This window comes from Myotis daubentonii, chromosome 10, assembly GCF_963259705.1.
Source record: "Myotis daubentonii chromosome 10, mMyoDau2.1, whole genome shotgun sequence".
Lineage (NCBI taxonomy): Eukaryota > Metazoa > Chordata > Mammalia > Chiroptera > Vespertilionidae > Myotis > Myotis daubentonii.
In genome coordinates, this window is record NC_081849.1 from 47,451,847 (window position 1) to 47,463,294 (window position 11,448).

Sequence of the window (11,448 nt, forward strand, 5' to 3'; positions counted from 1 at the left end):
TGATTGTTACACCAGAGAGAAAAGATATAGTGTGCATGCAAGATCATTATTTAAAAAAGCCTTGACAACAAAAATTTACTCATCCAAGGAACACAAATATTTATGATCAAAAAGCAGTAAAGAATGTTACTCCTTCATGCATTTTATAGACCTATCTTTATTTGCAAATTTGATTTGTGTCACATATTCTTTTCACAATTCTTACGTTTATTTGTATTTTCTCTAAATCGTATCCTTCAATTAAATTTTAAAAGTAGAGAAACAGTGTCTACTTCCAAACCACTGAAATTCTAAATGACTTCAGTATCTTCAATTTTACAATGACAACAGCAAGTATCCTAACTAAAACATAATAGTCTAAAATAACCACTTTAAAAATACTTCTGGGCCGAAACCGGTTTGGCTCAGTGGATAGAGCGTCGGCCTGCGGACTGAAAGGTCCCAGGTTCGATTCCGGTCAAGGGCATGTACCTGGGTTGCGGGCACATCCCCAGTAGGAGATGTGCAGGAGGCAGCTGATCGATGTTTCTCTCTCATCGATGTTTCTAACTCTCTATCTTTCTCCCTTCCTCTCTGTAAAAAAATCAATAAAATATATTTAAAAAAAAAATACTTCTGGAAGAAAAGTGATAATATTTGTAAAGAGCTGAGAATTTACGAATTGCCATAATAATATGAATTGTGCAGCAAAACTGCAAGTAAAAATCTGAATTTTAAAACTCAAACCACTAAAGCTAAGTTTTCCTTTGTTTCAAATACAGGAAGAATTTTAAATCATGATCCATTTACCAGTTAACACCATCAACTCTACTCCTGAAACTAAACTATGCTGAGGAATTGATTTTAAATTTAGGATAAATCAACAATTTATTAGGTAAGTTAAAGAGATTATAGAATAAAATATTTTAAATCAAGTTATTCCTTATTTTATCATTTGCACTTCTAATACACTTTAGCATGCAAGGAGTTACAAGTAAACTCATATCATTTCATTGAATGTTCAATAGGTTGTAATTACTTGTATTGTGATCTTCTGCAGCAGATTAGTACTCAACAGAAAAATATTCTTTTCTTTTTCTTTTTCCCAAGAATGAACTATATTCAGAGAAAACTCCTTCAACCCTATGGAAAAGAAAGTAATAAACGTATAGTACTGAAGCTGAGATGAAACACTGTAAGATTTTAAATATCAAATTTATCTAAATATAACTAGAGGCATTCTTTGGTATGTAAAATCTGTTTAATTACCACTGTTATGTTTCCTGACTTCTTCAATAGGAAAAATATCAAAATAACAAATTTACACACCATCTTTAATTTCCAGCTTAATATGGTCTTCCTCTGATATTATCAAAGGAAGTGTGGTTGTAGTAGACTGCTGTAGCCATGAAGAGAACACAGTTTTTATGTTTTCTTCACTTATGTCTTTAGGCTGGAAAAAAAAAAAAGAAAAGTAATAAATTATACTAATAGCTGACCTTAACCTTAACATCCTTCTTTTAACACCTTATCTTGCTAATAAAATGTACACCTTACCAAACAAAACCAGGAAGATGTTCACATTCTACAGGCATACACCAGTTTCTAAAGAATTAACAGAGTAGAAAAGTAAAACAGTCTAGCATTCTTTGAGGCTGAAAGATTAATACTAAAACAACATGGGAGAAAGTGTTTTAAATTACATAAATGTAGCAAAAATGTCAACTTTTTAAAAGCCAAAACTGATCATATTTGTATTGGCACAACATATATAAGTGTACTGTTTATTAAAGACTCTTTGTTTCTCAGAAAGTTACTCACAGAATTACACATGATCTAGCAATTCAATTCCTAGATATCTACCAAAAGAATTGAAAGCAGGGACTCAAACAGATGCTGTACACCAACATTCATAGCATTATTCACAATAGCCAAAAGGGTGGAAACAATCTAAGTATCCACCAACAGATCAATGGATAAAACAAAACAAAACAAAAAAACCTGATCAATGAATAAACCAAATGTGAGGTATATATATATATATATATATATATATATATATATATATATATATAATGTATTATTCAGCCATAAAAAGGGATCAAGTTCGATATATGCTACAACATGGATGAACCTTGAAAACATGTAAGTAAAATAAGCCAGACACAAAGGACAAATATTGTGTGATTCCATTTATATGACATATCTAAAATAAGCAAAATCACAGAGACTAAAAATGAGAGGTACTAGGATCTGGGAGATATGAGGGTAGGAAGTTACTGCTTAATGAGCACAGAGTTTCTGTTTGGGTGATGGAAAAGTTTTTGAAATAGTGATGATGGCTGCACAACATTATGAATGGAATGCCACTGAACTGTACACCTAAAAATGATAAAACAGCATTTTTATGGTACACCTATTTTACTATGATAAAGGGTGGGGGGATTTATTTGCCCTTTTAACAAAAAGGAGTACTGCATTATTATTCTTTAGCTAAAGCAACTATAAAACATTTTTTTAAATATATTTTATTGATTTTTTACTGAGAGGAAGGGCGAGGGATAGAGAGTCAGAAACATCAATGAGAGAGAAACATCGATCAGCTGCCTCCTGCACACTCCCTACTGGGGATGTGCCTGCAACCAAGGTACATGCCCTTGACGGAAATTAAACCTGGGACCCTTGAGTCCGCAGGCTGACGCTCTATCCACTGAGCCAAACCGGTTAGGGCAGCAACTAGAAATTTTACAACACATCTAAAACAATTGTGATATACTAGTAACATATAAATTTTAACTTACTAAGTTTTCTCTAGGTTGTAATTTTAGAGATCTTGGGATTTTAGGGATCATTTCCACTGGAGTTATCCTGACTACTGCATGCATTTCTATATTTAGTCTCTTTCTCAGGTCATCTGGAATCTGAAATTATAAAATAAACAAAAATATAATTATGTTTAATGCTTGATTAAAAAATATTCCATAGCATAGATATTCATATTAACTTTTATGAATTCAGGTGAAATTATATATTATCATGATTCATAGTATAAACAGATATTCAGGTATTGTTATATCACAAACATTTCAATTTCCTCCTACATTTCTTTCTTTCAATAACCTCTTCAGAACGTGCTCAATGTCGACCTATCAAGTCAAGCCTGTTTGAGTAACTGATGGCAACTACTGGCATCCTTATTGGCCATGGCTCCCAACCTTTAAAATAGGGTGCGAAGTACACACTCCTCACTGCTCTCTTCTGTGGTCCCCAAGACTTTACCATCATCACTCCTTCACCCCGTTCTCATCACACAATTTCAAGGAAATAAGAGGGTATTCACACTTCATGGCAGAACCATTAATAAAGGTGATAAGTCATAACAAGTTCAGCCTTGGACAATGCAGTGGGGTCTCCTAAACTGAGTTTCGAGCTAACAGAAAATAATGAGGCAATGGTCCAGCGATTTAGAAAATGATGTAGATCAGAGATTAAAATTTTGTAAGTTGCCTGCATAAAGATCATAGGTTCCACTGTGAGTATAAAAGAAATCTACAAAGGAAGCCCCTACCCCTTCCTACTTTTCTTCACTATCTTAATAATTTCTTCCCTTTTTCACCATAAAGTTTTACTTTACAATAATGGTTCAAAATTAGGTTCAAATAAATGGGGCTTGTGACTCATTTCACAAAAGTGCAGCATTCATATTTGAGGCCAGGAAGAGAGGGTGGGACACTAGCTGCTCTGTCTACTTTCTCTCCTGTCACACACAAGTCAAAGAGTCGATACCAACAAAGCAAGCAGCTTCTGGGTACATTCCAATCCAGGTGCTGTCAGAGGCAGCCATGGGCCTCTCCTTACCCTGGGCATTCCCCCCAATACATAACAAATCCTTTCTTTGCTTTTAAGAACTTGGAAACAGACGACGGAGGAAAAGACCACGTGAAGATGGAGAAAGAGATTGGAGTCATTCAACCACAGCTGAAGAACCCGTGCCTGGAGCCACCAAGACTGGAAGAGGCAAGGAAGGATTCTCCCCAGAGCCCTTTGGAAGGAGTACAACCCTGTCAACACCTTGAGAGAATAAATTTCTGTTTCTTATAAAAAAAAAGAACTTGGAAACAAACATTTGCAGGCATTACAGATGTGAGGCTTTATAGGGTATCCCAATCTAAGCATGAACTCTAGAGTCGCCCTGCCTGGGTTTGACTCCTAGTTCTACTTACTAGCTATTTAATCCCTGGCAAGTAATTTTGACCTCTCTGGGCCTGCGCCTAAGATTTTACTGTCAACATTTACTTAGGCAGAAAATACACAACCATTACCCAAACAAGGACTTCACCCTACAATCAGAATGTGTCCCTGCAGGGATTTCAGATACTTTTGATTATACTGGCTTTCAATTAACATACAAAACATTATTCTAATTCATAATTTGGGGAAGTTCAAACAACGTACAATTATTTCCTCCCTAATTATAAAATTTATACTAACCCAGACTTTCCCAAGATGAAGAGCTTCTACATTTTTGGTGTATTTTATAGCATTCTTCAATTCCTCAAGTCCATTCCAGACTACCTTTAGCACACAGGTCTTACCCGCTACTTGACTATGGTCTGGGCTAACGTGTTTTTGATCTAATGGTTCTGACACCTGCTTCTCTTTTTCAGGTGACAGGACATTTTGCTTTGTTTTACTTTGCTGTTGCTTTGGAGAAAGCAGTTGAACTAGGTTTCCATAGGTCACAGTAAAGCTGGGCTCTGCATCAAAATATTCTTGGTCCCATGGAAATACATGAATGGCAGAGTGTTTGTGAAACACAGATGTTGCTGATGCGTTGCATATACTGGGAGGCTGAGATTTGCACACTCTGAAAATATTTCCTAGAGGAACAACATGTGACTGCATATTTTTGAATGCATTGATTTCAGTTACACCCCAGTAGGTCTCTTGTTTCTTCTCAGACCCAAAAGAAAAGATGCTTCCTATCATAGACCATAAGCTTGGGACTGATGGTGAGTTTATTGTATCCTCAGGATCTGTTTCATTACACCCAGTGACGCTTCTAGTATTTGACTGAAGTTGCTTGGTTTGGAGTTCTTTTGCCAATCCTTTATGATCTCTTCCATAATTGTGAAATGTTTCACGTGTATTATCTGCTTTTGAAAATGTACTCTCTTTGGCTTGGCGGGTCTTTGGCTGAATGAGGAGTCTGGTGTCATTCTCCAACCTTCCGTAAGTAGCAGCTGGTATGAGTGCAACTGCATAGAAAATAAAGCTCATTAGTGCACGTTCACCTCTGCTTTGGACTCAATACTGTGTCGTACAGTATGATGGCACCTACCAATTTGGATAAATATGTAAGTTTGTTGATCAACCCAAACAGGAAAAATGGCTTTTGGAAAAACTATTCGAATTTGATCTAGAAGATGCTGTTCCAGGGAAGCAGCATGCAGTTCCTAGAACCAACAACAAAAAGATCAACTCACTTTACATTTTGTCTACTCCATATCTAGTAGGAAAATCTCGTCATTCCTATAACTCAAACCAACTCAGAATATAGGATGAAGCTCAGAGAAATCTAAAAACACAGATATTGTTAAGTAGCTTAATACTAAACTAGAATAGTTCTTATTTTATATTCTTTACCAGTATCTCCCAATCGTCTGCTGAGAGAGGTTCCACCTCAACTTGTTGACAAGACACCACATGGGAACATGGCTTGAGAAACACCTGGAAAAGATTAAAAATATAAAACTACTTTTAAAAGACATTTTTGTATCCCTTTAGGTATGTAATAGAGAGAGAGTGTGAGTGTGTTGAGTGTGTGTGTGTGTAGTCCTTCACTTGACCAATATTAATACTTATTTTTAGCTAGGCCTTGATATACTCAGCATTTTAGGAAAAATTATTTCATAATAAATTGTAGCAAAAAGGAAAATACATCCTAGTTCAACACATTTTTTAAAAACTAAAATAAAAAGCACTTTTTAAAAATTAATGTAAGTTAAAAAAATGCAAGAAGAAACAACAGTGTCATCAAGTCATAACCTGATCCAGTATATAAATACCATTTGCAACTATTCATTTTATAAAGCAAAAATAACTGCACAAAAACAAAATTAGGGAACCTGGAAAGTGAGTAAAATAGACAGAATAAAAAATCAACTAGAGAGCACAGTAGACTACAAGATAGTGACTTTAAAATAGAGTACACTGTAGATGAGTTAACAATGGTAAATGTTGTCAAGTTGAATATTCTGGACTAATTATAGTAGCATACAAGTTGTCATCTCTCCTCCTTAAAAAAAAAAATCTGAACTTTACATTTTATTTCCATCGCTATATTATGTGATATTAGAAGAAAGTCACTGTCATCACATTTTGTGCTTACCTGTTCCCCATTTGAGAGTCCAAGTTTCTGACCAACTTGTCTGTTAATTTCAGCCACATTTTCACCTTGATCACTAAAATGCCTGCCTTCCACCCAGCTCAAGAATGCAGGCTGGTGACCCCATGCTACTTCGATAGCTTGATTCTATTTATTCAAGAAATTAAAAATGGGGGAGAAGGGTTTTGAAAATTTTTACATGCTTTTCTGGATTCACATAAATGGTAAAACTACAAACAAAAAAAGTTCTACAGATAGTTGATTGCTCTCTGTTATCCACCTCTAACACTGTATCCAAACACTGTAATCATTTTCAACACCCAACACTGATGATACTATGGGTGAAAGCATACACTTACATTTCTATGATGGCATTATAAATTCAAAATAGCAATAGGTAGCCAATGAACTTATATAGCCTTGAGATACATATTCTGAATTAGTGATTCAAAGAAGAAAAACCTACAGCAGAACATATCTCTGCAGTATTTTCTGTAATAATAACAATTTAGGATTGTGTCTATCAATATGGAGATTATTAAATAAGCTACACATTTACTATTTTAGTAAAGTATGAGTCAGTAACATATCATGATTATTAAAAATATAACTATTTATTTGTTAGAAGAGTAAATGCACATGGTAAAAGTACAAAAGCATAACATGTAAGGGCAGATCCTTGTCCCGAGAGGTAATTACTGTTAATAGCTTCTTATGTACACTTCCAGAAATTTTACATTATGCAGCTTCTTAAATAAAATTTTTAAAGTTCTAGAACTATGGAAACATTTATAAATTAAAAAATAACAAAACATTTATTCTCATTAAGAGTATTTACATAAAATATGTAAGTTTGTGACTAAGGATTAAAACAATGTTTTCTATGATTAAAGAATTATAAACCCAACATAGAAACCTTAGAAAATATATAAACGTGGAAGGAGAAACAGTAATTATTGATATTTCCTTCACAAAAAGACAATCACGGGAACAATTCTAATTCGGACTAATCCTCCTTCCTAAGCACATGTATTCTGGTAACATGGGTTAATAAATTATATTAATTTCAGGTGTACAACTTTATCACACATCTTTAATACCCCATCGTGTGCTCACCACCCAAAGTCTAGTCTCCTTTAGTCATCACATATTTGACCCACTTTGCCCTCTTCATCCTTCCTGACCCTCCTTCCCCTTGGTAACAGTTTTTTACACAGTTGTATATTATAGTCATGATTTAGTATCCTTTCCGCCCCCTTAACATTTTATCATAAGCATTTTTACATAGATCATGTTTTAATAAAACGAAAGAATTTCATGCATAGCTACTGACACTTAACATATCAGGAAGTTTTAGTATTATTAAATTCATTTACTTGCATCAAAATAAATCCACTAAATTTATTAAATAATAAATCCATTGATATATATATATTTTACTATTTCAAAACTGGTTATAGGCTGCTTATTGTTTCTTTAAACAGAACAAATTTCAAAGGACAAAGTGAGTGAGTTAAAGCAGCTGTTCTCTATTTAAAAAACCATTGTGTATCACTTAGTTGTGCAATTTTTCTCACAATTCTTCACAGGACAGTCCCAGTGTTCTGGCTGACAAAAATCTTTCTACTGAGTACAGTGTAGTCAAATAGAAAGAGCCCTAGATTTGGAGTCAAAAGCCCTAAGTTACTCTATCAGTTGTAACTGTAGAAGCTGAGGTTACAAGAGTGAAGTTGACCAATCCCAGATGCTTTCTATGGGGTTTCATCAGTCAGTGAGAAATAGCCCAGATCAATTCCTGTACTCCTGTATTTAAAAGTAACTTTTAAAGCCAGAGATGCTGCCCTGGCTGGTTTAACTCAGTGGTTAGAGCATCGGCCCACGGACTGAAGGGTCCCGGGTTTGATTCCCAGTCAGGGGCATGTATCTCAGTTTTGGGTTCCACCCCTGCATGGGATGCAGGAGGCAACCAATCATTGTGTGTGTCTCTCCCACTTCCACTCTGAAAATCAATAGAAAAAATATCCTCAGGTGAGGATTTAAATAAATAAAACCAAAGGTGCTAAATGAGGAAATATAAAACATTCCCTGAGCCCGAGCCGATTTGGCTCAGTGGATAGAGCTTCAGCCTTCAGACTGAAAGGTCCCAGGTTCCATTCCGGTCAAGGGTTGTGGGCTTGATCGCCAGTGGGGGGTGTGCAGGAGGCAGCTGATCAATGATTCTCTCTCATCATTGATGTTTCTATCTTTCTCTTCCTCTCCCTTCCTCTCTGAAATCAATAAAAATATATTTTAAAAAAATAAAATATGCCCTGAAATATCAAAAAGGAGAATTCCATCAACTCACTGGAAAGGGGGAACTCAACTTTATTAAACAGGAAAAATACTTCAATTATTCATTTGGTCAAAATGTAGTAACCAGCCCTATAAAGTCATCCTATATATGTTCAGCTGAATTTGGTAAACTTTGCAGACTAATAATGTTCATTTTTATGTCAAAAGTTTTTCACTTGGACTACAGAGCCCCTGGGTACTCAGTAGAGAAAAAAAGGACAGGCTGGAGAGAAAGGAGCCCCTTTTCCAGTTTAATCTAATCAACATACCATCGACTGCCTGCTTTTGGCCAAACCTCCAGGGGAAACCATTGGTTGCAATGCCTTAGGATCAGCCGGGTTATTTCTGGCTAACACAAAAGAAATGACAAATCTGTACCTGGCCACTTCTGGAAGGTGACTTAGGTTCATTTGTTTGTATTCAGTGTGGATATAAATTCTCTCCCCTATTTCATCAATCACAGCAAGTATTGAGCCCAGAATACAGAAAACTGAGTTAAAGCAGTTGTTCTCAACTGGGGGTGATTTTGTCCCCCAGGAGACATATGGCAATGTCTGGAGACATTTTTGTTTGTCATCACTGGGAGGAGGAGTACCACTGGCCCCTAATGGATAGAGGCCAGCGATGCTGCTAAGTATCTTCCAATACCCAGGACAGAACCCCACAACAAATTATCCAGCATCAATGCCAATAGTGCCCATGACATAGCATTCACACTGGGATCAAATTATTAGTTACTATAAGAGAGCAGTCCTATATTCTCATTAGGTGGAGGGGGTCTGTTATTTTAAACGCAGGTGGGAACTGGAAGGCTGAAAATCGTCGAAGCTGACAGAGCACAGGGCAGGATTTGGCGATAGTGACTAGTCTCCAGCCAGGAATGAAGCTTGTCAGGGCCAAAAGATCGCCTGCTTTATGGGAAAAGAAATAACGGAAGGATCTGCCGAATTTGCTATGCTTTGAAGATGGTGGTGGTGGCGGGGGGGAATTATCTAGAACTGAGATTTTCAGCCTTTTTCATCTCATCGTACACATAAACTAATTACTAAAATTCTGCAGCACACCAAAAAATATAATTTTTGCTGATGTGCCAAAAAATAGATATGATTTTAATTCATTCACACTGGATGGCTATTGTGTTGGCTGTTGTCATCTTTTGACTTGACAATCTTAAGGGAAAAGAGGTCAGTGCCCCTGCCTTCATAGTCAGGTATTGCATGTTTTAAAAATTCTTGCGGTACATGGGTTGAAAATTGCTATTCTAGAAAAACAGATGCCGAGAAGAAGCTCAGGTGGAAATTATTTTTGAAATTACTGCAAAATCTTAACACATTTCCTGCATGGATTAGCCAGTGGCGGCTACCACACATGCAGGGTTCGCAAGGATTTCAAATACAGGTGTATCTCCTTCTATTGGGCTTCGCTTAATTGCGCCTCACAGATGTTGGCAGCTTTTACAAATTAAAAGCCAGACCCTCCACCAGCACAAGAGTACCACTGGCTCCACTGCCATACTCGTCTAATTGCCGCACCTTCTGGAACCAGGAAGGCAAGCCTGCCCATCTACCAGCCTTTCGCCCCATAAACACTCCAACTCGTAGGCCAGGTGCCTGTTTTCAGTTATGAAAGTAGGACGCGGTATCTCTGCCAGTGGTCAGAGCCACGAATCACAACCACAACCTCTAAAAAGGCAAGTGACAGCCGTGGTTCAAATACAGTTAAGGACACACGTCCCAGGCGGCATAACCCCCGCCGTTCCCCGCCCGCCTCCGAGGGGGTCCGAGCGCGGCGGCCAGGGCCGAGCCTCCCTCCCGCGACCCCCGCCCTCCCGCCCGCCGCTCCACCTCCGGACGCAGCAAACAAACCAAGCCTCCCGCCCTCCCGCTGGGCCCGCACCACAGCCGCGCAGGCACCTGGAAATCTCAGGCGGGAAAAGGTTTTTAAAAAACAAACAACAAAAGAAACGACTTCTCAAGAGCTTTCCAACCTGGAGTAGTATGTGAACGCAAAAACGGAGCATAAAGTAGTTAGCCCAGTTTCACCGACTGAAAGGCGCTGGAATAAGGCCAGTGAACTTAAACCCGGGCTGCACCAGACGGGCAACCCCTCCGCCCCGGCCCTGCCCTCGACGGGCCCTCGGTCTGGCCTGCTCAGGGGCCTCGGGAAAGCGGCGCCGGGAAAGCGGCGCCGGGATAGCAGCCCCGGGCCCGCCGCCGGGAGAGGCCCGAGAGCCACCGCGTCCCTGGAAAGCTCGGCCCGCCCGACCCCTGACTACCGACCAGGTGTCCAGCCTCCGGGTGGGAGCCCGGTCCCAGGCCGGCGCGTTACCTGCAGCAGGTGCAGCTGGGACACGAGGCGCCCCGGCAAATGGAGGAAGCAGTCGCGAGCGTTGGTGAAGGCCACAGTCACGGCCGCCCCACCCGCACCCACCAGGCGTTCGCTGCCCCACATCGTCTGCCAACCCGGACACCCCCGCCGCCCACCCACCCCGACTCCGGCCGAGCCCGCAGGCCCGGGCTTAGGAGCGGGATAACATCGATCGGCCCCGCCCCTTCCCGCGGCCCCGCCCCCTTGTCCCCTTCCAGCGGCCCCGCCCCCTTGTCCATTTCACGCGGCCACGCCCCCTTCCTGCGGCGCGTCTCAACGTGCGTAGGGGCGGGGCAAGCCAGCCTTCTGCCTCCTTCCTGGCCTCTCCGCCGCGCCGCTGGGGGGCGGCACCCAGTCCACAAGTCCTCTTTTGTAGGAAACGA

At 39.4% G+C, this 11,448-nt stretch overlaps 1 protein-coding gene across 4 annotated transcripts in view; it reads right to left on the reverse strand.

Moving 5' to 3' along the window:
- The window catches only part of PEX1 (peroxisomal biogenesis factor 1), a 48,898-nt gene extending 37,677 nt beyond the window's left edge, over positions 1–11,221 (reverse strand). Inside the window, exons 1-8 of one of the 4 annotated variants that reach the window (XR_009454736.1) lie at positions 11,027–11,221; positions 6,371–6,514; positions 5,626–5,709; positions 5,321–5,435; positions 4,471–5,237; positions 2,781–2,900; positions 1,309–1,432; positions 1,019–1,122 (exon numbers count right to left, since the gene is read on the reverse strand). Coding sequence is in view for 3 of the 4 variants with exons in the window: in XM_059712292.1 (XP_059568275.1) it covers positions 1,019–1,122; positions 1,309–1,432; positions 2,781–2,900; positions 4,471–5,237; positions 5,321–5,435; positions 5,626–5,709; positions 6,371–6,514; positions 11,027–11,149 (1,581 nt within the window). In the remaining variant the exon portion in view is untranslated. The remainder of the gene's footprint in view (positions 1–1,018; positions 1,123–1,308; positions 1,433–2,780; positions 2,901–4,470; positions 5,238–5,320; positions 5,436–5,625; positions 5,710–6,370; positions 6,515–11,026) is intronic. The other 3 variants (XM_059712292.1, XM_059712293.1, XM_059712294.1) reach the window with 3 other exon arrangements.
- Between the last annotated feature and the right edge of the window lie 227 nt (positions 11,222–11,448).